At 47.0% G+C, this 25,115-nt stretch overlaps 5 protein-coding genes across 8 annotated transcripts; 4 read left to right on the top strand and 1 right to left on the bottom strand.

Annotated features, from left to right (window-relative positions):
• The first annotated feature begins 1,878 nt into the window (after window positions 1–1,878).
• LOC112892106 (phospholipase D alpha 1) lies at window positions 1,879–5,959 on the top strand. Of its 3 annotated transcripts, none has more exons than XM_025959183.1 (4): window positions 1,879–2,115; window positions 2,448–2,603; window positions 2,919–4,815; window positions 5,194–5,959. In XM_025959183.1, exons 2-4 carry the CDS (start codon window positions 2,496–2,498, stop codon window positions 5,625–5,627), a joined length of 2,439 nt encoding a protein of 812 aa, XP_025814968.1. In that variant the 5' UTR covers window positions 1,879–2,115; window positions 2,448–2,495; the 3' UTR covers window positions 5,628–5,959. The 3 variants fall into 3 exon arrangements, with proteins under 3 accessions (XP_025814968.1, XP_025814967.1, XP_025814969.1); XM_025959182.1 differs by lacking the exon at window positions 1,879–2,115 and adding an exon at window positions 2,147–2,305; XM_025959184.1 differs by lacking the exon at window positions 1,879–2,115 and adding an exon at window positions 2,159–2,301.
• Window positions 5,960–7,907: 1,948 nt separating this feature from the next.
• Window positions 7,908–11,504, top strand: LOC112894917. Its single transcript, XM_025962761.1, has 5 exons — window positions 7,908–8,301; window positions 9,013–9,239; window positions 10,027–10,117; window positions 10,873–10,939; window positions 11,013–11,504. Exons 1-5 carry the CDS (start codon window positions 8,174–8,176, stop codon window positions 11,064–11,066), a joined length of 567 nt encoding a protein of 188 aa, XP_025818546.1. The 5' UTR covers window positions 7,908–8,173; the 3' UTR covers window positions 11,067–11,504.
• A 639-nt stretch (window positions 11,505–12,143) lies between these two features.
• Window positions 12,144–17,399, top strand: LOC112892330 (DEAD-box ATP-dependent RNA helicase 14-like). 2 transcript variants are annotated; one of them, XM_025959500.1, is made up of 14 exons: window positions 12,144–12,292; window positions 12,438–12,701; window positions 12,847–12,924; window positions 13,433–13,558; window positions 13,644–13,712; window positions 14,085–14,354; window positions 14,562–14,912; window positions 14,996–15,273; window positions 15,447–15,791; window positions 15,861–15,917; window positions 15,989–16,042; window positions 16,128–16,172; window positions 16,533–16,634; window positions 17,120–17,399. In XM_025959500.1, exons 2-14 carry the CDS (start codon window positions 12,462–12,464, stop codon window positions 17,388–17,390), a joined length of 2,286 nt encoding a protein of 761 aa, XP_025815285.1. In that variant the 5' UTR covers window positions 12,144–12,292; window positions 12,438–12,461; the 3' UTR covers window positions 17,391–17,399. The 2 variants fall into 2 exon arrangements, with proteins under 2 accessions (XP_025815285.1, XP_025815286.1); XM_025959501.1 differs by lacking the exon at window positions 17,120–17,399 and having other exon boundaries at window positions 12,145–12,292; window positions 16,533–17,078.
• Window positions 17,294–19,805, bottom strand: LOC112892331 (phosphoenolpyruvate/phosphate translocator 3, chloroplastic-like). The gene is made up of 9 exons (XM_025959502.1): window positions 19,173–19,805; window positions 18,951–19,079; window positions 18,695–18,847; window positions 18,496–18,581; window positions 18,280–18,364; window positions 18,079–18,198; window positions 17,910–17,978; window positions 17,675–17,804; window positions 17,294–17,549 (listed from the first exon to the last, which is right to left on the bottom strand). The coding sequence occupies exons 1-9, from the start codon at window positions 19,590–19,592 to the stop codon at window positions 17,476–17,478; spliced, it is 1,266 nt and encodes a 421-aa protein (XP_025815287.1). The 5' UTR covers window positions 19,593–19,805; the 3' UTR covers window positions 17,294–17,475.
• Window positions 19,806–20,905: 1,100 nt separating this feature from the next.
• Window positions 20,906–24,729, top strand: LOC112893636 (dol-P-Man:Man(5)GlcNAc(2)-PP-Dol alpha-1,3-mannosyltransferase). Its single transcript, XM_025961066.1, has 13 exons — window positions 20,906–21,168; window positions 21,256–21,290; window positions 21,401–21,538; window positions 21,673–21,741; window positions 22,098–22,255; window positions 22,382–22,448; window positions 22,536–22,589; window positions 23,088–23,176; window positions 23,294–23,410; window positions 23,631–23,737; window positions 23,828–23,906; window positions 24,013–24,069; window positions 24,295–24,729. The coding sequence occupies exons 1-13, from the start codon at window positions 21,015–21,017 to the stop codon at window positions 24,443–24,445; spliced, it is 1,275 nt and encodes a 424-aa protein (XP_025816851.1). The 5' UTR covers window positions 20,906–21,014; the 3' UTR covers window positions 24,446–24,729.
• The last annotated feature ends 386 nt before the right edge of the window (window positions 24,730–25,115 follow it).

The following is a 25,115-nucleotide window of genomic DNA, read 5'->3' as shown; positions in this document are numbered from 1 at the left end:
CCAATCCACCATTGTCGCATTTCGGCTGATAACAAATCCACAACGATGTTTTAGCACGTGGTTCTTGCAATCGCGGACAAACTATACATAATTTTTGCTGGGTGTGCTTTGGCACCATTTTTAACAACATTATTATGAATCCTAATTAAAAGAAAATTAGATAATTAGTAGGGGAATATTTTTTATCAATCTAAAAAGTAAATCAGATCATAGATTTGCACTCAACTAGTATTGAACACACAGTATTAGCCATTTGGGCACAACGTTTATGTAAACCACCCAGCCGCAAAAATGTAATCAGATGGTGTGACAAGCACGCTGTAAAACCTTTGGCTAGTGTAACATAGTCCCCTCCAGCCGTTTGCCCTAAAAACAAGCCAAGTTCTGTTTGTATGCCATCTCCAGTTCGACTTTGGTATGAATTTGGTCCGCCTAGTATCTCAATTGGAGTCGAAAATTTCATGAAAGGTAGCAGTGATGTGGACACATTTTTAATTTTAACTTAAAATTGAGTTTATGTTAAACCGTTCTTCCTGCCGTATCAAGTGAACAGAGCAGTATAGTCTTACTGACAAGTGAACTCATTTTTTTTCTTGCGTTTTCCGCTTTGGCGCCACAGATTAACCCAGAAACCCTGAAAAATGAGTTCACTCTTGCCGTGTCCTGTTAATGGACTGGCAACAATACTGAGTATACGCGTTTCGCAAAAAAAAAAAGATAGACAAAGCAATTGATCATGATATGAATTAAATCATGAGGGGCAAGGTCCTTGTCAGTCCCCTATGGTTCCATCACTAGACCTACAGTAGCAATCAAGCAATGAACTCGCACGTACAGTGATGGAATACGTTTCCACAACCTAGCTCAGCCATGTGGACGGGCTAATGAAGTATCAGCATGAACCGTGGCGAAAGCGACCGCAGGTGAGGTGGCCTGGGCGGCCCGGCCGGGAACGTCGCCTGACCTGACGCGGATGCATGATTGGAGCCGTGGCGCGGGAGAGAACTCGGCGGGGGTGAGGTCGCGAGGCGCGTCGCCGACGGTTGATCGAGGCCGGCACGTGGTGGACGGCCGGCCCGAGCCGAGGGGCGATCGGCGACTGTCTCCGTCAGCGGCGTGTCGGCACGGCCCCGTGCCGAGGAATCCGCCGCCCAGGATGCCCACCGTTCTCGCGTTCTCGAAGCCGGGAACGAGGCGCCGGATTCAATCCCCCTACAGCGACCGAGGAAGTCAAAAGCTAGCGCAGGTGGCGTGCTCGGGCGGCGCCGCCCGTCGGGGTCGCGAAACGGGAGGAGGCTGCGAGCTCCGAGGCTCTCGCTCGCATCTCAACCCGGACGGACCGGCAGAAAGAGTGCGTGCTGCTACGGTTTCGGAAACAAAAAAAAAGAGAGAAAGTTTTCCAGGACAGTTACAAGCAAGTTAGAAAAGTTGGCTTGAACTATGAAAAAAAAAAGTTGGCTTGAACTCTCAAAAAAAAAGTTGGCTTGGTTATGGTAAAAACCGAGGATTTAGGGGCACGCAAGGTGGCCTTTTGGATTTGCTTAATCCCCCACATGCGGCGCTCGTCGCACGTCGGCACGTCGCATCCGGTGACCGGAGGATGGCGACAAGCCGCGGTTTAACTGGGTGGTGGGCCACCGGAGTACCGGACAGGCAGGCGCAGCGATGGCTGATTGGGCGATGGAGTATCCTGCACCCGTCACTCACACCAGTCCTCCCCCGTTCTATTTTCCTCCAGATCCGTGGCGCCCCGGAGGCGACGCGTGGGGAGCCGGTCTGGCCGCTGGATTCGTCGTCTCCCTCTCCCCGCGACGTGCACAGCTTCCCCCGCACACGCCTCAACCGGGAAACAAATTTCCGCCCGCCCTGTCCCACTCCCACACGGCCGCGCCTCCTTGCCGCGTGCCGCGCCACTCCTCGCTCGATCCAGCCGGGATCCGGCGCCCCGCCTGCCATTTTTATACATAAAATCAATCGTCGCTTGATCGGATCGGATCGGATCGGCTTCCCTCACCTCGCCCCGCTTCCTTTTCTACCTCCCGAGAGAGGCCCCCCTTCTCGCCATCACCATCGCCATCATCACGACGGCCGCGCTGCCCGCCCGGAACGGAACCGGTAAGCCCTCCCTTAACCCTCTCGCTATCCTCTAAACAAGTGGTGCTTAGAAGGGCGAAGCTGTGCGAGGCTGCAGCTTCCCTCAGATCCGGCCCCGTTCCCCCATTTGCCGGCGCGGTTCTCTCCGTGCTGTGCTTGCTGCTGCTCTGGTCTCGGCCGGGCAAGGCGGGGGCGGCCGTTGGTCGGGTTGGTCGGTGCCGTCCTCCCCTTCGTCTCGCGGTTGCGGGGGCTCGATCTGCGCGCGAGTTGCTGCGGCCTGCGGGCTTCTTCTTGCTCTAGTAGACTAGTATAGCACCCTCTTGCTTATGCTTTCGTGTGGCGTGGGTGCGCAGGCAGGGGACTGGTGGTAGGCTGAACGCGAGGAGGAGAGGAGGGGAGCCATGGCTCAGATCTTGCTCCACGGCACGCTCCACGCCACCATCTTCGAGGCGGAGTCGCTCTCCAACCCGCACCGCGCCTCCGGCGGCGCCCCCAAGTTCATCCGCAAGGTACGAAACTCCGCTTCACCACTTGTCTACTTCCTTCTCCAACGATCTCTACGACGCCGGCTATGAGTGCACAGTAATACGTGATGGGTCATGCGATTTGGGAAGAAAGAGACAAAACGGACAATTCATGGTACGGGATCGGCCTATACTGTTGGTGACTTCTAGATTGACTGGCATACTACTGTGGAATACTAGTTTTTGCTCCAAAAAAATCTAGTGCACTAAATTTCAAGCTAGAGCTCGTTTCCAATTTCGATGTATGCCTCTTTGTGTCGATATATCTCTTGCTCTAACACGGCATGTTCGTTTGAACAGCTTGTGGAGGGGATTGAAGACACTGTCGGTGTCGGCAAAGGCACCACCAAGATATATGCCACCATTGATCTGGAGAAAGCACGCGTCGGGCGTACCCGGATGATCTCCAACGAGCCCGTCAATCCTCGCTGGTACGAGTCGTTCCACATCTACTGCGCCCACCTCGCCGCCGATGTCATCTTCACTGTCAAGATCGACAACCCCATTGGGGCGTCGCTCATTGGGAGGGCTTACCTGCCTGTCCAGGACCTCCTGGATGGTGAGGAGATCGATAAGTGGCTTGAAATCTGTGATGGCAACCGCGAGCCTATTGGTGACTGCAAGATCCATGTGAAGCTTCAGTACTTTGATGTTACCAAGGACCGCAACTGGGCAAGAGGTGTCCGGAGCACCAAGTATCCCGGTGTTCCTTACACCTTTTTCTCACAGAGACAGGGATGTAAGGTTACTCTATACCAAGATGCTCATGTCCCAGACAACTTTATTCCCAGGATCCCGCTTGCTGATGGCAAGAACTATGAGCCACACAGATGCTGGGAGGATATCTTTGATGCCATAAACAATGCTCAACACTTGATTTACATCACCGGCTGGTCTGTGTACACTGAGATCACCTTGGTTAGGGACACCAACAGGCCGAAACCTGGAGGTGATGTTACTCTTGGGGAGTTGCTCAAAAGGAAGGCCAGTGAAGGTGTCCGGGTCCTCATGCTAGTGTGGGATGATAGGACTTCAGTTGGCTTGCTGAAGAGAGATGGTTTGATGGCCACCCATGATGAGGAGACTGCAAATTACTTCCATGGCACGGATGTCAACTGTGTTCTGTGCCCTCGCAACCCTGATGACTCTGGCAGCTTTGTTCAGGATCTGCAGATATCAACTATGTTCACTCACCATCAAAAGATAGTAGTCGTCGACCATGAGATGCCAAACCAGGGCTCCCAGCAAAGGAGGATAGTCAGCTTCGTTGGTGGTATTGACCTCTGTGATGGAAGATATGATACACAGTATCACTCCTTATTTAGGACACTTGACACTGTCCATCATGATGACTTCCACCAGCCTAACTTTGGGACTGCGTCAATCAAGAAAGGTGGTCCAAGAGAGCCATGGCACGATATTCATTCACGGCTGGAAGGGCCAATTGCTTGGGATGTCCTTTACAACTTTGAGCAGAGGTGGAGGAAGCAGGGTGGTAAGGACCTCCTTGTACGTCTCAGGGATCTTTCTGACATTATTATTCCCCCTTCTCCTGTGATGTTCCCAGAGGACAGAGAAACATGGAATGTCCAGCTCTTCAGATCCATTGATGGTGGTGCGGCTTTTGGCTTCCCCGAGACTCCTGAGGAAGCTGCTAGAGCTGGGCTTGTGAGTGGAAAGGATCAAATCATCGACAGGAGTATCCAGGATGCATACATACATGCCATCCGGAGGGCTAAGAACTTCATCTACATTGAGAACCAGTACTTCCTTGGAAGTTCATATGGCTGGAAGCCTGAGGGCATCAAGCCGGAAGAGATTGGTGCTCTTCACTTGATTCCGAAGGAGCTTTCAATGAAGATTGTCAGCAAGATTGAAGCTGGGGAACGATTTACTGTTTATGTTGTGGTGCCAATGTGGCCTGAGGGTGTTCCAGAGAGTGGTTCTGTTCAGGCAATTCTTGACTGGCAAAGGAGAACAATGGAGATGATGTACACTGATATCACACAAGCTCTCCAGGCCAAGGGAATTGAAGCAAACCCCAAGGATTACCTCACCTTCTTCTGCCTAGGTAACCGAGAGGTGAAGCAGGAGGGGGAGTATGAACCTGAGGAACAACCAGAACCTGACACTGATTACAGCCGGGCTCAGGAGGCCAGGAGGTTCATGATCTATGTTCACACCAAAATGATGATAGGTACTGAGTTGATTACTTTATCCCTGCATGACACTATATGTTGGTATCAAGATCGTTAAAAACTTTTGTTTACCGAGATCCAAGAGCGTGTTTAATGTTATGAATCATACTTTTCTGAGTACATATGTTTGGAGCAGCATATTTTTCTTGTTAAAGTAGAACTATACTTTAGAGCAATTAAAACCAAGAAATATATTAGAAATGAAATATCTGATGTACCAATAACTCTATTTTTTTCCAAAGATTTCATACTTTTTCTTGATTGTTCAAAGAGATTCAAGGTATATAATCAGCTAGCAAATTACTGAACAGTCGAATTCCTGCTTAAACCGTTTCCAATTATTGATCAAGCTAATAACCTCTCATCTTTGGTTCCAGTTGACGACGAGTACATCATCGTTGGTTCCGCCAACATCAACCAGAGGTCCATGGACGGCTCCAGGGACTCTGAGATCGCCATGGGTGCATACCAGCCGTACCACCTGGCAACCAGGCAGCCTGCCCGTGGCCAGATCCATGGCTTCCGGATGGCGCTGTGGTACGAGCACCTGGGCATGCTGGACGATGTGTTCCAGCGCCCAGAGAGCGTGGAGTGCGTGCAGAAGGTGAACAAGATCGCCGAGAAGTACTGGGATATGTACTCGAGCGATGACCTGGAGCAGGACCTCCCAGGCCACCTCCTCAGCTACCCCATCGGCGTTGACTCTGACGGCAATGTCACCGAGATGCCAGGGATGGAGTTCTTCCCCGACACCCGTGCCCGCATCCTCGGCACAAAGTCGGATTACCTCCCACCCATCCTCACCACATAGAGGGCAGACTGGGAGTGCCATGCCTTCTCTCTTGTCTGGCCTCAGCTTGGTGTCTCTTTCATTGTGTTTCAGACACTGAAGGTTCAGAGAGTAGTGTTGTTATAGTTACTGAGTGATAATAAGCGCATTGTGCATGGTTGGGACGATAGGAGGAAGAGTTGTTTATTACTAATACTGCATCATACAGATTGTGTTGTGTCCCTGTCCGGTGTAGCTTGTGTGGCTTGCTGCGTTGCATTGCCGTTTGTATGATGAGACTCCAGCAGTTTCACACGGTTGCTTGTTCAGCTCAATATTGAATTGTTGATGTGATGCTACTATCATCTGGATAATCTTGCTCATTCATTGTGACCTACGTTCTTGTCGCTACGGTCCATATAGTTTTTTTAGATTAAGACGGCGTCGTCTCTTGTTAATATTCGAGCATTCACTCCTCATATCATCTGAAGCAGAAGTGCAGAAGAGCTGCTCATCTTCTAGTTTTATCTAATCTCCAGGTTGACAGAGCAAAGATCATGTGTGGTGATTATGTACTGTGAAGAAGAGGAAGAACGACCGGTTAGTGCTGGACTTGGCTATCTTCCAGTTGCTAACTTGAGGGATCATGCAATCTGAATGTGGTCTACTCCAATGCTCTGTCCCAGATAACGGTCGCAGAGGTCTCGCCAATTCTTGAGGTGTTGTTGAAGTCTTGGACATCAGCGGCAGCCGGCAGTGTTTGTTCTCTAACCTAGGAACTGTTTGGATACTGTTTGGGTACAGAAACTAATTTTTATTTTTATTAGTTCGGATCATATCGGATATTAGATGCTAATTAGGGCAATTAAATATGAGCTAACTATAAAACTAATTGTACAAATAGAGACTAATTCACGAGACGAATCTATGAAGCTTAATTAATCCATCATCATCACATGTTTACTGTAGCATAATATGGTCAAATCATGGACTAATTATGCTTAATGGATTCGTCTCGTGAATTAGCCTTCATTTATGCAATGAGTTTTGTAATTAGTCTATATTTAATAATTTTAATTGGTGTCCAAACATTCGATGTAACGGGAGTTCGAAGGAAACAAACACCACCTAACATTCACAGCTTTGTATGTACATGATTGCTTGACCGCTTGAGCCGTGAGATCCGGGATGTTTGTTACACGGACTAAAGTTTAGTTCTTGTCACATCGAATCTTCATATGCTAATTAGGAGGACTAAACATGAGATAATTATAAACTAAGTACACATACGGATGCTAATTTGCGAGATGAATCTATTAAGCCTAATTAATCTATCATTAGCTCATATTTACTGTAGCACAACATTGTTAAATTATAAACTAATTATGCTTAATAGATTCATCTAGCAAATTAGCCACTATCTGCGCAATTAGTTTTAAAATTGGTTTATATTTAATATTTCTAATTAGTAACTAAATATTCGATACTAACTATGCTGAATGGATTCGTTTTGCAACTGTACAATAAATTTTATAATTGATATATATTTAATATTTTTAGTAACAAACATTGGAGAAGAGTCCGTGGAACCAAAACAACCCTACGGATGTCATGCACTTTTGCGGTAGCAGAATCTCGTGCTAAAGTTAGCACGTGAAAATTAAGTTGTGGCAGCTGCGGATCAGTCGTGTCTTTGAGCTCTGCAGCCGACTGACCTGACTGTCCTCCACCACCGCTCTGCAGCTGGCTGTCATGTCGCGTCCAGACACCTACGTATCATAAGGCAAGAACGTGTTCCTCAAACACAAAATTCTCATCAAGATTGATCAATCCCATAACCAAAAATATGCACTGCAAGTGAACGGCGTTGCAAACTTGCAGTGACGTTTGTAACTTAGAGACTCCACACTTGTTCACTTGATTGCCTGCTCAGCTGTTTCTGCTGACGTTAATTGTTGATGTGATGCTGCTACCATCTGGATAATCTTGCTTACTCGTCGTGATCTGTATTTTTGTTGGTACAGTGCATGTCTACCATTCTTCTCACCATCGTTCAGGTCTTCAGACATGAGGACAATGGTCGCGAGAAATTCGTGCTGTTAGCGCGTGAAAATTAGTTTTTTTCTGGAAACACGTGAAAATTTGTTAGGTAGCGGCAGAAGCAGACTGGACCAAGATTGCTGCTGTGTGCAAGCAAGCAAGCCGGCCCAGTTGCTCTCAACTGAAGTCTCAAGAGGCCCATGTGTGAAATGGCGAAACGGAGACCGGCCGCCGTGGACGTCCAAGAGCCAGACCACGTCATCAATCACGCCCGTCCGTGGTCCGTCGTCGTCAACCCCACCGGGCACCGCGGCCACCATCCCCGCTCGCCTCGTCTCCCCTCTTATCCAAAATCACGTGCGATCGCGACGCGAACCGCTCGCCCTCGCCCTCGCGATCCCGCCCCCCCAATCCGATCGGGCCGGTGGCTGCCCCGCTGCACCGAGCCACCGAGGCGAGGCGAGGCGCGAACCGTGGAACCAGGCCGACCGACCGAGCCAATCGATACGGCGAGTGAAGTGGGCGCGGCGCGGTGCGGGCGGTGCGGCATGGCGACCACGCGCGGCGGCGGATCGGCGTCGAGGGTGGGCGACGGGGACGTCGATCTGGGCGAGGGCTGGGACTGGGGCGCCATCCCGCGGCTCATCTCCTCCGCCTGCCTCTTCCTCTGCTCCGGGTGGGCCCCCCCCTTCGCTCGCGTTCCTCTTCGCTCGTCATAGCTTTTCCTTTTCGTCTGGTTGTTACACCGAGTGCGATCCGCGCCGCCTAGGACGGGCCGTAGAAGAAGTGAATAGGCTTCTACTGGCCGGTGCGCGGCTGCGGATTGTGGCAGATTGACGTGGTCGGTAGAGTGCGTTGCTGAAGGGGATCGGATTGATAGCGGCGTGCTTTACATGGAATCGGTCTGTCGCGAGATGACAGGGCGTTTCAGTGGGCGTCCGCGCATGGTTCGTCTAGGCTGGTGATTGATTTCCCTGGGCTTCTGTGGATGAGCTCTTCATTTCCTGGAGATTAGATGTGAGAAAGGGAAGGATGTTCGAGATGGGTATGCTATGCGCGCACTACAAGGGTGTGTCACTGATTAGTGACTACTCGATAGCTGTTTGCATGTTTTATCCTTGCAATTTACCATCAAACTGTTGACATGTCATTACTCGTTGGTGACCTAGCTAGTAGGTGTCTAGGTCAGCATTGATTTTACAATGTTCTTCGTGGCCTCGATTTTTCACCAACTAGTGGAAGTGGAGGGTTACCTTTGCGGCTTTGTCTTGTCTGCCTCTGGATTATGTCATGCTCGCAATCTGTGTTTTCTTCCATATTTAGTACCTTTGGTTGTTTTTTTAATTGCTAATTGTCTACCTGTCCAAACTCCTTCCAAACAGAGCAGAGGCTGTTTTGGATGCTGTGATAAGGCTGTAAAGCAACTGGGTGAGCTGTCCAGGAACTTGATTACACATGACCAAATTCCCATTGGAGAGACATTTTGGAGTACAACCACCATCGAGGTCGAACCAGCAGATCTCAGGGGCATTTCTCCAGTCAATACATCCAACTGGGCCTTTGATCAGCATGGAACTGGAAGCAGCCATAACCTTCCTGAACTTGGTAATAATGGTAAGTCTTTCTGAATCATGCTGTCAGTTTTGCTAAACAAGGTTGTTCTCACTGGATCCACATATTGCCTAGCCAAAATTATTAAATGCTAAGTTTGATTTTGGCCTAGTTTCCTTTAGCTGAGAAAAAGATTGTTGGTCTTAGCTTGATAAAGTCTTTTAAAAATACCATGGCTTGGCATAGTCTCAATATTCTGTTGAAGTATGTCATGGTTTCACATGCCGTTTGTAACTATTTTCTGTAACAAGATCAATGCATTAGGTGTACCAAACTACCATATCATAGTTTTTTGTGTTTCTAAGCAAAAAAATATTTGGAAGCATTGAATCCACAGTTTTGTACGGCCATTTTTCATAAGATCTGGTACCTTTTGTACTAGATTGGCCTGTTAGAAGTCTGAGCAGGCAGGGAAGGCAGTGGTCTGGTGGTGGGGAGGCTGCTTGATCTCTCAACCCAACTTAGACTGAGATTGACACCTAGGACCAGCCAAGGTGCTCATATACTTTAGGGAACGACAAATTGCATCATTTTTTAAAGAAAGGATAAATAAATTTTGGATAGATCATTTTTTTAAAGGAAGGGTGAAGAAATTTTGAGTAGGCAAGGTATTTCCTGATTGTCATTCTGATAACAAGTGAAGCTGAATAACAGGAAATGCGGGTATTGCATCTTGTTTGCATCTGCCTAATTGCTATTCTTATGTTCTTGCTGGATCAAGTGAAATTGGAGCACCGTGAAGGACCTTAGTATGGTGACCTGAAGTTCAAAATATTAAATATTATTGCAGGACCCGTTCTTTGGGAACAGACCAGGCAGGAGTGGACTGAAATTAGAAGCCTACGGCCGAAGGTGAAGCAGGTTCGGGAACCAGTATTGAGGTATGAGAGAATAAGATGGCCTATAAGTACATAGAAGCAACCCAGAAAACTTTTCCATTACACTTTATCTGTCAGAGAAGTATATCATATAAAATTCTTGGTTCAACTTTCAGAAACCATTTGTTGCATTCTTACAGAAACAGAACCAGTTTCATTTCACATTTTTTTTCTTCCGAAGTTGAGATTGTTCCGCTTTATTTGTTTTTATCTAGGCGATTTAATTTTTAATGGCCATTGTTGATTCCAATTTATTTTGGAGTTTTGGTATTGTGCTATGCTAGTATAGATTTATCGCTTTCATCCAAGTTGCACGCAACATGTCTCTCTTTTGTATACAAAACATAATGTATTTCTTTGTGCACTCCCTCTGTTTCACATTACCTGCTCATTTCCACTTTCTACTGCTACTTTATTGAACACTAGTTTAAATCGCCAATAAACTTTCATAAGCAACAAATAGAGTACTTATGAATTGATGGCAGATGCTCATCTTACAAGAAGGATGTTGAGAACCAGCTAAGATGTAAATTTGAATCAGAAATAGGATATTCAGTCTTGTACTTGTACAGTTTGTTTTGCTCAAATTCCACTAGGTTCTGATTTCATCCCCCATAATATGCTGAAACAAAGTATCTTATTTTGTTTCTGATGGTGTGTTTCTTGTGTTCCAACTCATGAAGCTTCAAGGAATGCTACCTTGGTGTATTATGAAGGCTTATGCAATTATGCTCACCAATACTGTATTTGTTATGCAGTTGGAATGCAGCTTATGAGAGTCTGCTCGGATCAAATAAGCCATTTCCTCAACCCATTCCTCTTCATGTAAGATCTATGCATTTTAGTTGACCATTTTAATGCACGGTGTATTGCTTCAACCTGGATCATGAAATTGCAGGAGATGGTCGATTTCCTTGTGGACATCTGGGAGCAGGAAGGGCTGTATGACTAGCACAAATGCTTTCATAGGGATAACACGTAGTTGTTCCTCAAGAAAGGATAAAGAATGACATAGGTTTAGGCTTGAGATGAGGTAACGATGTTTTGGCCTGTCATACATGTTTTTGTTCATGGAGGCCTGCTGTACTTGCTGAACACAGTGCTGCGGTGGTAACTGGTAAGCTTGTAATGTTAGAGAAGTCCTGATAGTCGCGTTGTTGAATTCGTCAAAGAAAGCGAGAAAGAAAGGTGTGTGTTATTGAGTTGTGGATAAAAAGTGTGTTTTGTATTGATTAAGAAAGTATTAACACCGACGGCTGTCGGTTCTAGACGGTTGGATTATTCTAAGGGTTAAGGAGTCATGTCAGTGTCCATTTCGTGGTGATGCACACTGATGCAGCTACCTCGACTGATCCGATTCTGAAATGTTAAATTTCGTTTGGTTCTGTAATGTGGAGTGGCTATGACTTGTGACTTGTGACGAATGGTCTCCCTTGGTGATCATTTTTAGCACAATCTCTATCTTAAGAGGAGATATCTGTAAATGTAGAAAAATGCATGATTTGACAATGAATTAAGTGCATTGCTGCCGTTGTTTATCGTTGAGATAGAGTTGCGATGCCTTTCAAAGTTTGGTTGATTACTCGAACAAACCATGGCGATTAGGTTTGCAACAACTCTCCACAAATCGGCCTCCTCTTTGATCAAACAGACGCAGCGCAGCATCCACTCCTCAAATCAAATCGACTGCCGGGATCGAGTGCCAAGGCGACCGACCAAAGCACAGTACTTATCTGGCAGCGTGCAATCGTGCACATGACCGGAAGCCGATGACGTGTGGCCGACCCCGGAATCCCCGACGCGTCACCATTGCCAAGAAAGGAAAGCACGGTGAATAGTAATGGTTTGGGCCGAAACCAGCAAAAGGTCGCCTGCGTTGGACCCCCGGCCGGGGCCCGGGGGCGTCGGAGCGTGCGTGGGGGCGCGCGCGGGTCCCACCACCAGCTGTCGTCCCCCACTTCACATCCTCCTCACACATGACTGGCGACTTGTCCTCGCCTACTCGGCCCCTCCGCTTCCTCCCTTTTTTTTTTCCCTCCCCTCCTTTTTAATCGGCGACGCCTACTCAACACGACCGCAGCCGGTGAGAGAAGGGTTCGGTGCCGAAAACCCCAATCGCCTCCGCCCCCCTCCCCTCCTCCGGTCGCCGCCGCCTCCCGCATTCCGCCGCGCCGATCGGTATGGTCCGCTCGCTTTCTCCCCCTCCGCCACCCGATCCTCCCGCTCCCTCTCCTCGCGCGCGCATTGCATCTCGTCCCCGTCTCGCCGCGATGTGGGGGTCTGTTTTTTGATCTGGTTGATTCGTGTGTGGACCGTGTGGCAGGGTTGGTGAGAGGGGCCGCGTGGGATGGCGTCGTCAGCGTCTGCGCCGGCGTCCAAGGGCCCGCGCTACGCGCCGCCCGATCCGACGCTGCCCAAGCCGTGGAGGGCGCTCATCGACGGCAACACCGGGTACCTCTACTTCTGGAACCCGGAGACCAAGGTCACCCAGTACGAGCGCCCCGTCGCAGCCGTGCCCCCCTCCCCGTCGCAGCCGCCTGGCTACTCCAGGCCCGAGGAGAGGGCGAGGAGCAGCGGGCCTTCCGAGGTGACAATTATCCCCCATCTCTTCGCTCTTCCTGCTCTTTAGGAATGTTGCTTCTTACGAGGCTTGAGGTCGGCAAGATGGTCTGTTGTTTAGAGAATACACGTGTACGTGATTGTCATTGTAGTCTGTTTTTTGGTGTTTGCAGTCGCGCTCGGAAGCTGCGGTGAGCCGCTCGCAGTATGCGCCTTCCTCTGATAACATAACAAGGAATGATCACTCAGAGGTGCACGATTCTCTCTCTCTCTCTCTCTCTCTCTCTGTGTGTGTGTGTGTGCGTGTGTGTTCACTATATCTATCGTGCGTTACATGTCCTACTTTGGGCTGCATTTGCTCTGTGGTGTGCATTTCGTGGTTTGGGGCAAGGATGCTAGTAAAATATAAATTGGGAAGCTATGCGTTTCCCTGCTTGCTGGTTTATTTTGTTGAAGGAAGTAGATAATGAGTTAATGACATTTAGGTGGTGATCTTTTCATGATTGATCTTTATTTATCAAGAGTGTCCTGTTTTTCAGCAGTCCACTGAAGCTGCATACATAATTTGCCTAGTTATCGGTACATGCACGGATACATTTTGTCTTTACACTAGATTGCAGCTTCACAACTGCAAGAAGATACAGTAATACTGTAGTAGTAATTGTGCAGCAAAGAGCAAAAACTATGGTCTTAAAAGTGCATGATCATAAGCGATGTAGTGAATGTTTCCTGCTCCATAACGTGCTATCCTGTTTCCAGCCACGTTCTGCAGCTGGAGCAAATGTTTCACAGAGTGCTCAGTTCACCAATCAAGTTTCTCAGGCTGCCAATGGAAGCCAAATGTCGACAGAAGCATATCGTGCTAAGCATGAGATTACTATCATTGTATGTCCTCAACTAATCCTTTACCCTCAATCACTCTTGTTTGTATTTTTAATGTTACTTAGTTTTTCCATTCTTTTGTTAACAGGGCAACGAGGCACCAGCACCATTCATGACATTTCAGTCCACAGGTTTCCCTTCCGAGATTCTAAGGGAGGTAGGTTCACAAAATGCACACCAATTAATGTGTTTTGCCGAATCCCTTTCTGATGGAACTAGGTGGTTATCATGCATTCATTGTACCTATGCCATGATTAAGCTGGATTTTCTTTGCACCAGGCTCTTCAAGTCAACAATCCAAGTCGGGGTTCGACCTGTTTGTTGTCTTGTCCAGCCTCCTGTGGTTTGGAGCAGATCATTTGTTTTCAGTCCACATCTGCACGATATTTGGCTTGGCTTCTATATAGCTAAAAATTACACATCATGAGAAGCTTTTCTCCTTGCTTTAGACTATTCTTAGACTTGTATCGTTACATATTTATAGTATTCACATATTACTCATCTCTGAAGGGGGTCTATTTTTTTACAGGTTCTGCAGGCAGGATTCTCTTCACCAACTCCTATCCAAGCTCAGTCATGGCCAATTGCTCTAAAAGGTCGTGACATTGTAGCTGTGGCGAAGACAGGATCTGGAAAAACACTGGGATATCTAATTCCAGGGTTTGTTCTTCTGAAGCGCCTACAGCATAATTCAAGGGAAGGTCCAACAGTATTAGTTTTGTCTCCAACCAGGGAGTTGGCAACACAAATTCAAGATGAAGCAATCAAGTTTGGCAGATCTTCAAGAATATCTTCCACTGTATGTTGCTTTGTCTTTTCTTAAATCTGCTATCCTCACTGTGCTTTATCAACCTAGTTCTAGAACTTGTGTCATATTTTTAAATGACTTATTATGGTAGCATCTCTAACCATACAATAGAATCATATGCGAGCATATGGAAGTTCCTTTTACTTTAATATATGTTCTACCATGGGATGTTATTTAATACTATTTTTTATTTTGAAGTGCTTATATGGAGGTGCCCCCAAAGGCCCTCAGCTAAGAGAGTTGGATCGTGGTGCTGACGTTGTTGTTGCAACTCCTGGGAGATTGAATGACATTTTGGAAATGAATAGAGTGAGCCTACGTCAAGTATCATATCTTGTCCTTGATGAAGCTGACCGTATGCTTGATATGGGATTTGAGCCACAAATAAGAAAAATTGTTAAACAAATATCATCTAGACGGCAAACTCTTATGTACACTGCCACATGGCCAAAAGAGGTGAGAAAAATAGCGTCGGATTTACTGGTTAACCCAATTCAAGTAAACATTGGGAACACAGATCAGCTGGTTGCAAATAAGTCAATTACCCAGGTAAGAAAATGTTATTTTCATTTTGTCAAACAAGACACTTTGTTTCTGTACTTTGATTTGATGTGGTTTGTTGCACACTGCAGCATGTGGAAGTGATCTCACATTCGGAGAAATCAAGACGACTTGATCAGATCTTGCGTTCACAAGAACCTGGGTCCAAGGTCATAATATTTTGCTCTACCAAGAGGATGTGTGATCAACTGGCTCGGAACCTATCACGGCAGTATGGTGCTTCTGCTATTCATGGTGATAAATCACAGGCTGAGAGGGATTCTGTGTTGAGTGACTTTCGAAGCGGAAGGTGTCCAGTTCTTGTAGCCACTGATGTGGCCGCTCGAGGCTTAGACATAAAGGATATCAGGTTGGACCATTATCTTTGTTCCAAATTTTTTAGAGCTTAACTTTCTAATCATTTGGTCAATGGTGTCATAGTCATGCTAATGCTGATTGTAAATGATGAATGAACACACTATTTAATATTCCATAATATCTTGAATATAGCCCACTGACAGTCCTTCCAAAATCTTGTCACAGAGTCGTGGTTAACTATGATTTCCCAACTGGTGTGGAGGACTATGTCCATAGAATTGGGAGGACGGGTAGAGCTGGTGCGACAGGATCTGCCTACACATTCTTCGGTGACCAGGACTCAAAGTATGCTTCAGACCTTGTGAAGATTTTGGAGGGTGCAGACCAATCTGTGCCACCACAATTAAAAGAAATGGCTCTTCGTGGAGGATATGGTGGAAGATCACGTCGGTGGGCATCTTCTGATAACTCTTATGGTGGTCAGGGATATGGTGCTAAAAGATCCACCGACAGCTTCAATAACAGTAACTTCGGCAATCAGGCTGGGGGCGGTTCAAGCTTTCACTCAAGGTGTGTATCAGTTTCTGTTTGAATGCTTCCTTTTAGCCTAGTACAAACCTGATGATTCATCAACTACAGCTTCTATAACAACACAAGTGGCAGTCAGTTTGGTGATACTCCGAGCTTTCGTGGCAGGTATGTTAAAAATTTCTATTCTACATTGTCTCTGACCCATCTATACATTCTAATGAACCATCACTCTACAGCTATGATAACAGCAGCCGCAATAACAAGAGTGGTGATGCCAGCTTTCCTCCAAGGTGTGTATACAAATTTTTCCTGTCCAGATGCTTGTTTGTAGCTGATGTATCCCTGCTAAATAATTAATTGCCATCTTCCATACAGCTCCGGCAACAATCAATCTGGGGATGGTCTCAGTTTTCATGAAAGGTACTTTATTAGTCTCAGATGGAACACAGCACACACCTTTACCATATGGCACTTGACATAGGCACATCTTTACCACCTTTGGAATTACCCATTATGTCATTTGGAATTCTAAAGTTTATATTCAGAACTTGTCAGGTGGTGATTTAGTGTTTCTCTGTGAGCCTGTTGTGCTAACAGCATCTTGTAAAGTACTTAGCTAAAGTGACATGTTTAGCTTGAAAACAAAATTAAATTGGTGAAGCTTTTGTCATGTATCTTCTTTTCCCAGCAGTTGTTATCACTTTTTCCTAAGTTTCTTACAAGTGATTGCATCCTTGAAGAGCGTATCCTAATCATCTGTATCCTCCATCTGGTTGGCAGGTTCTATGGACCACTTGGAGGGGATCAAAGCAGAACAAGCAATGATGGATTCCGTGCTAGGAGCAGGAGTCCTCCAAGCAAGGCTGTGGGAGTTTCCAACTGGTAATTGCATCTTCTAGGTGCGACTCAGTTTTTGCGATGGTGACGAAACCAATTAGATGAAGATGGTACCCCTAACTAAATTATATTACTTCCTTTGTTGTCCCGCTTAAACCAAAGGATGTCATGGAACATCACTAACTTAGGATATGGGTGTTGGAACTCATCCCTAATGGTTTCCTGGTATGCTGATTTGATGACTGGGAGAAGCCTGACACCTTACCATGTGCTGGCAGTCGTAGTTTGTAAAGTGGTGAAGCTCAACTTCTTTCCTAGTATACCTCCTAATGCTAGAACCTGATCATGGGGAAACAAACTGCTTGGGGCTGAGTTTTGGATGGAATGGACAGCCTATGTTTCTGTTTAATGTTATGTACAATTTATGTCCATGACTGTTGTAAATGCTTATGGCATGGTTTTATCTTGAACTGAATGCCCGTTATTACATTTGCTGAAGAATTATCCTTCCCATGTGTGCCTCTGCTCAGGCGAGTTTGTGAAGCCTCCTCAGCAGAGGCTGCTTGGACGGGAATCTCAACAAGTTGCTATTGTATATCACTACTTCGGCATAAGCGATTGCGTCTGGCTGCTATGGTGCGCTGGCGCATGAACCACACAAAGGCGTGGGCAGCCCTTTTTTTCCTGTGGTCAGGACTTCCATGTTTCATGAAACTCGAGAATATATTCATTCATGTATGTTGCAGCTGTGCAAACGAGCTGCCTGTGCCCTCATCTTGGGTGGAAACTCTGCTTGATTAGCTCCACATTAATATATCCCGATCTACTCTGTATACCTCAAAATTGTGTATACAAGAATTTTTCACGAACTACTGTAATCCATCCCTCATGCCTTCTTCGGCTTCTTTGTTCTCGTCAGCCTCGAGTACAGGAAAACGCCTCCTAATGCCGCACCAGTTCCTGCAGGAAGAACAGCAAAAATCAATGCCAATAAAAAAACAGCAGAAATGAGTGACTTGGTTAGAAGGACAATCAGAGATTGAATCGATGGCGGCGGCAGTTTTGGGGGCATTGGTCAAATTTACCTAGTGCATTGACAGGCGAAATGGGGGTGCTGAAGAAGATAACTGAAGAGACAATGACAACCACGCGCTTCACGCAGTTGGCGACGGAGTGGGTCACCGGTGACACCCTCGACAAGATCAAGTATGAGAGCTGCCATTGCAAGGGAAGATCATGCATCAAAGTCAAGCTTTCTCTTCTGAAGGCAAAGATAATGGTGAAGACCCATGGGGATTAAGAACAAGGTTATCTCCTCACCTTCTGATAGCCATGAAAGCAAAACCCTGCAAGTGCAGCCCTGACGCAGAGTTCTTGGAGGTTCAAGCCCTACATGATGGCAAAACAAGATTATGGTTAGTTGATAGTTTGGGGATTGATAGCACATCTGATTCAATGATATTTTTGTCTGAATTTTGAAAACGCTTACCGTGCTCTGGAGGTACCCCGGGGTGAACTTGATGCCTTCTGCGAACAGCATCAGAGGACAAGACAGCAGAAATGACAGTACAGTGATCACTGAGAAGAGGTTTATGTCATCCATGGCATCCTGCATCACGATTCACACGACATTTTTTTTACCGCAACAGTTCCCTGATTGACGGTGGTAATCTGATGAAAGAAGGTTCACCTTGTCACCGGCCAGGAGTTTCTTGCTGAGGACATTCCTTGATTGGTTGGTCAGATTGGACGCCATGGCGCTCCAAAACCCAGTCCTGATCCCCAGACAAAATTACAGTGTCAAACTGTTAAGATTCCTCCAATCATTGAGTTCCAACAGCAAAAAGGCAAAAGGATCGCTTGGTGGGATCCAAAGATTCTCCAATCGGTAGCGGGCAGCACTGACCAGTTGAAAGAGACTTCCGTGAATGAAGCCAAGGCGACGCCGCCAACGATCGGCACGAGCGAGCCCAGCACCGGCAGGGAAGGAACCTGCAGACGAGACGGCGAGCGAGCTAAGCAAAAATTGACTGAATTCTGATTCCACGGTGGAAATGGACTGAATCGGAAAGGATTTGTTTTGCAGGTGTGTGCAGGTGGCGAACCTCGCCGAGGAAGAGGGCGGAGAGGAGGACGGTGAAGAAGGGCTCGGAGGCCTTGATGGTGTGGGTGAAGGAGACGGCAACCTTGCCCAGGCTCATGTTGGTGAACACCGTGCCCAGCATGTGCCCCAAGGCCAGCGGCGCGATCTTGCCCAACTGCAGCCACAAGAGTTGCACACAGATTAGGAAGCAGCAGACGAAAAATAAGTTGCAGGTTTTCTCGGTCGTCGATCGCGAGAATGGCCTCATCAGTCCTCACCTGCGCGGCGGAGATCCTGGGCGCCGGGTGGAGCCTGGTCGCCCACATGAGGAAGATGAGCAAGGAGCCGAACGCGAGCTGGAAGGCGGTGACGGTGTACGGCAGCGGCAGCGGCAGCGCGCCGAGAACCTGCAGTGGCGAAAGAACCGCTGATTGATCTTGATCGTATCGAGGAGATGGGAGTAGGAGATCCTGATTCTTGAGACGAAACGAATGGCCGACCTGCTTGTTGTAGATGTTGAAGTAGATGTTGAGCAGGTACCACGCGACGATCATGGCGCCCAGCTGCACCGTGGCCGCAATGCCGCCGGCGCCGGCGCCCTCTCCCTTCGCCACAGCACTCGCGTCGTCCGCAGGTACCGATGCCGCCGTCGCCGCCGCAGGCCTGGCGACCTCCCCATTCCAGCCGCTCTCGGACAGCAGCGACAGAGGCCGGAGCCGGCAGCCGCCGCGAACTCGGGGGAGCGGCAACGTCGGCGCGGCGGCGGCGAGCGCGCCCCGGGGCCCGAAGGAAGAGGAGGTGGAGGCGGCGGCGGCGGCGAGGCCGACATGGCGCGAGGCGAGGGCGGAGGCGCGGCCGCGCGTGGCCCCGGACCACGACGCTCCGGAGACAGAGGTCGCCGCGGCCGCCGCGCCCTGCATCTTGCGCGCGGCGTTCTCGCGATGGGTCGCCGCCGCCCGCGCTTAAAATAGTGGACCGGCCGCGCTGCGCGAAAGGTGGCTCCGGGTGAATCTTCCCGGGATCCCGTACTCGTTCGTCCCTGTGGCTTTGCGATGTACTACTACTATAGTAGGACAAGTACTGACGCCAGTGAGACGCCAGGAGACCGCAGTGGCAGGTTGGCAGGGGCGGCGCACAAATGGGACTTGGATGGCGGCCCCCTGCCCTTCTTCTTCCTCTCACCTTCGTCGTGTCAATGTCGTCGGCATCTTTACCCTGTTTGGATTCGCCATCGACGCCACAAGTTTTTGTTTTCCAAGCCAAAAAATTCGTCACCGGTGAGGTGAGGTCGGATATGCACGATCGATGCACGGAGATAAACAGTCAAGATCAGGGACATTGTAGTGCTCGAGAATTCAATTCCAAGCGTTGAAAAAACAAGCTTCTAGTAATGCGCAATCGCCATTTTCATACATCCGTCTCCATTACGAATTTATGCGACGTACAAGTTCTTTATGCGAATTCCAGTACAATGGTTGCAAAAGTTATTAGAGCGAGCACTGGTGGTTTGTGGCCTCTTGCTGCAGTTACCAACTCCGATTAAAAAAACAAGTGGCAAGACAGAGGTGATAAGGTCAGGGCACACAAATTTATAAGGCATCCTTTTCGTTTTCAAGATGATCCAGAAGGAGAAGAGAACGACGCGTCTCCAGATTGTTGGACGGTGAGAAGAAGACACGAGGTACAGTACAGTGACGATCTTGCTGGAGGCATTCCCGTAATTCTGCTCGTCAATTTTGGCAGGAGAGGAGCGTGGATGCTCTCTCTCGTCTCGTGTGGTCGGAGCTTCAGAATTCAGATCAGGATCACCGGCGCTCGAGATGAATCCGGCGAGCCCCGTCGTTGCGACCGTGGACCTTTGCTTTAGCGAACGGGTCCGGCGATAAAGAGGACGGAGCCCCGCTCAGCCATGGGATAAGAATAAGAATACGGTGGTGGCTGCCAAAGCGAGCGCAGGTGGATGGAATGGTTAATGCCCGTCGGAATCGACCGAGACGCTGTCGTGGAGGGTGACGGCGACCGCCCGCCGAAGGAGACGATGACTCGAGATCCCCGAATGGGCCCCAAGGCATCTGACCGCCGGCCTCCGTAGCCCAAATCCTGAGCAGCACAAAGCAATTCATGGGCCATGGATGCCCCCCCCAATTTGGGGTCCATGAGCCCAGCTCGGCATCGCCGCGGTGAAGGCCCATCTAGGCCTGCCTAACGGGAGCGCACGCTTCGGCGGCGTTGGGGTGGGTCAGTCCGTCAGTGGGTGGGTCGTCGTCGGCCGGCGGAATTCGGCTCGGCTCGGCTTCCTCCTGGATCTGCCGCCCGGTGGTACCTCGCCGCCGGTGGCAAGCATGGCGCAGGCGGAGAAGAAGCGCGCCCCAAGAACGGCCACGGAGGCTGTGGAGAGACCGTCCGGGACGTCTGACCGGAGGCCGCTCTACTTCGCGGCCCTCCTGGTGCTCGCCGACGCCGCGCTCGTCGCCCTCATCATCGCCTTCGTCCGGTGTCTGTAACTTGAAACTCAGTGCCTCCTTGCTCAGCTCTCTTTATCTCTTAATTGCCGCTAACCAATTCTGTTGCTTCAATGTACAGATACCAAGATCGACTGGGACGCCTACATGTCTCAGGTAGTAGCATGGTGAACAGATTGCCGATTTCCATTTATTTACTCAAGAATTTGGAATTTGGGATAAAAGGTGTGATCTTGGCCGCTGCTGGTGTGTGTTTGATATGCTAGGTGGATGCTTTTCTGGAGGGGGAGAGGGACTATACCAAGATCGATGGAGACACAGGACCATTGGTCTACCCGGCTGGATTCCTCTACGTCTACTCCGCCATTAAGTTCCTTACCGGCGGCCAAGTCTTCCCTGCTCAGGTAGTCAGGTCACCGGACAGCAAAATCTCTATAACTACACGAGCTCGTTTGCTCTGCTGGCGTCTTCACTCCTCATTGTTATCAAACGCTTGGCAGTGCTTAAGAGTGCTGAATTCTTGGGTACTTGCCTGCAGATTTTGTTTGGCGTCTTGTACATTGTCAACCTGAGCCTCGTTCTTCTGCTTTACGTCAAGACTGAAGTGGTACGGATGCAAAACTGATCACTTTTTTCTTCCCTCCAGCCCTAAAGTTCAGACTTCAGCGATTGTGATTCTCATATAGAATAGTATTCTTTTTAGTTCTTAGTTTTATTCAGCATGGATAATTTGACAACCAGTTGATATTCTACTATTCTGCCATGCGTACTCATCTACAGACAATCCTTTGTTTAGCCCAGATAAGATAATTTACGAATGTGGGCAATTCTCATATATAGCAATCTTTTCTTTAGGTCTGCAATTATAACTCAATAATTGGTATGCTGTGAGGATCCCAAAATTTCTTTTTGGTTGCTCTTTACCTAATGTTGTTTCTACTTCTCTCTTGATAATGGATGCAGCTTCCATGGTGGGCTTTAGGTTTGCTTTGTTTGTCCAAAAGGGTTCACTCCATTTTTGTGCTCCGCCTTTTCAACGACTGCTTCGCCATGACATTGCTCCATGCTGCTATGGTTTTGATTATTTATCATAAGTGGTACCTTGGCCTAATAGTTTTCAGGTGATCTCAACAGTATGGCAGTAAATTGCATAAGTCCGCCTCTTATTTGTTAAAAACTGCCAAAACAGAAATACTATTGCTAGAAAATAGCTGCTGACATTTAGTTATTATCAATCTTTTTTGCAGTGGAGCTGTCTCGGTTAAGATGAATGTCCTTCTTTTCGCTCCTTCTTTGCTTCTACTGATGGTGAAGGTACAAATTAAAACTGCACCATGGTTTGTTCCTTCCTTACATCTTTCTATGCTGCCAACTGTTACCCTTACTAAGTTGTTTGTACAGGCCATGAGCATCAAAGGAGTCTTCTTTGCGTTGTTTGGAGCTGCTGTAGTACAGGTGCATTGTTCTTTCTTTTATTTTATTTTCTTTCCTTTTTTTTTTAAAAAAAGGCTCATCCCATTCCACTATTCCCAGTTTGTCAAACGGTCTTCTTAGCACCATGTATTGATATCAGTTTGGCTATGCTTGGCAGTTTCTTCTACCTTGCTAGTACAATTTACTCCTGCTTCATATAATATTATAATGTCAAACTAAATGCTGCTAGGTCTTTTGCAATTTCTTTATCTGTAAACTTCAAAGCATAGTGATGTTTTCCAGTAGCGTGTAACAAAGGAATTAACTTCACAACTAATTGTGTCTTTCATATTCTGTTAATTGCACTTTACTTTTGGAGCTTGTCTAGCTTATCAGATTGTATACATGATATTATTGATATTGACATGGAAAAGTTAGTGATTGTTGATTGTAACTGCTACTCTGCTAGACTGTAGCTGGGTAGATGGGACACAAGGTATCACACTGTTGATCCTAATGATTTGTATTTCCTGTCTCTAGGTATTGTTGGGTATGCCATTCTTGCTGTCACATCCAGTTGAGTACATCTCAAGAGCATTCAATTTCGGCCGTGTCTTCATCCATTTCTGGTGTGCATATAATATTTCATGAATTTCGAACCATTTCAGCAGCACCATTATGCCCTGTCTATCATACCCTACATGTGAGTTCCTAGTTATGGACAGGGTTAATTGTTTTTTTTTCAGGTCTGTGAACTTTAAATTCGTCCCGGAGAAGTTGTTTGTATCCAAAGAGCTCGCTATTGCGTTGTTGATTCTTCACCTCACTACCCTTGTGGTATTCGCACACTACAAGTGGTTAAAGTGAGTACTCACCACTCATATTGGGTGTAATCAGTTTGCACAGATCTACACTCATCTCAATAGTCCAATGTGCCCTTAATTTTTCTCTCTATTCTATCAGTCTTTCTAAGAATATTTGCACGTTTCTAACTTATATCTATATCAGTACATTTGGAGAAAAATGCTAGGATATTTGTAGTGGTTGTGCTGGTGCATAACATTCTTTTACTTTTGTTGACAGGCATGAAGGAGGCCTATTCGGTTTCTTGCATTCCAGATTTAAACACGCCAAATCAATTCTAAAGCTTTTTTCCAGCCAGCCCAGACCATCCATTCTCAGTAAAGAACGTGCGTTAGACCGCAATTCTTAAACTAATCATAGCATCTGGATCTCTTTTTTATTGCTTGACTAACTGGATAGTTACAACATGAATCCAGATATTGTAACTGTTATGTTTGTCGGCAACTTCATTGGCATCGTGTGTGCCCGATCATTACACTACCAATTCTATTCCTGGTAAGTACAGGCTCCCCTCAAGGCCTCAACATCAAAAGTGTTAAGTATTCATTTGGCTATTGTTTGTGAATGCTAGAATCCAAGTTGGCTCCTTTCTGTTGTGCAGGTACTTCTATTCATTGCCTTTTCTGTTGTGGAAAACACATTTTCCGACACCTTTGAGGTAAGGTTCCACGCTCATGTAGACCTGTTTCTGCCTCAGTTTATAATACTCTTGCAACTTTATGAACGAACCAAACATGATCATATTGATAGAAATGTTTGCTTCCTTTTTGTGAAGATTAAATTCATTCTTCTTCTTTTGAAACTAAGGTGTAAACAGTGCATTCGTTCAACTATTCATCCACTTGGTTTGCACTCTTATTTTCATTTCCCCTCATTCTCTCAGGATCATTCTATTTCTCGGTGTGGAGCTCTGCTGGAACATTTACCCTTCTACTGCCTATTCATCACTGCTTTTGCTATTTCTGCACATCTCCATTTTGTTGGGTATATGGTTTTCACCGACTGAGTACCCTTATAATGATAAAAGGACATGACAAACATATCAAGAAGTTGCAAGTCAATGTGAGGCTTCCCTGTAAAATTGTTTAATCTTTTAAGGTAGCAGTAGTCAAATCCTTTTTTGTGCGGATAGAAGCAACGGCAAAGGGTTCTGGAATTTGTCAGATGTATTTTTTCCAATACTTTTGGTGTTAATTGGCCCAAGATCACTAGAGTAGCATCGAGACATACCAAATATGTACCATGTCCATGTGTATCTTCTTAACATAAATGAAAAATAGCTACACTTAACTTTTACGGAGACACTGTTACTACTGAATTGGCCGAGTGTCTTGTTCTATCATCTTACCAGTCTCCTTTAGCCAATGATGTTATGCATTCGTATCTCTTAAGTTTTTCTTGAAATGTCTCAAAAAGAATACATCTAACAACAAATGTGTTCTTGGTATGGATGACAGACAACAAAGAACACATCAAATTTGTTCCATTGATTCAACACTCTTTATAAGGGAAAACAACCACATGAAGCCGTCAGGGCGACACAAGTTTTTGAATATGAAAAATTAAAAGAAGCAATGAAAGATATTGAAGTTTCTCCTGAGCTGCTATTGCTTATCAATTCCAGTTCCTGATAGAGGATTAGTTTCTCTTGTCCTTCGAGCCACCTTGGCCATCAGAGCCCAGTGTCAAGTCAGGCACTTGCTG

The sequence above is a fragment of the Panicum hallii genome, chromosome 5, assembly GCF_002211085.1.
Source record: "Panicum hallii strain FIL2 chromosome 5, PHallii_v3.1, whole genome shotgun sequence".
NCBI lineage: Eukaryota > Viridiplantae > Streptophyta > Magnoliopsida > Poales > Poaceae > Panicum > Panicum hallii.
The sequence above is the reverse complement of the archived record's forward strand: the minus strand, read 5'-3'. Positions and strand labels throughout refer to the sequence as shown.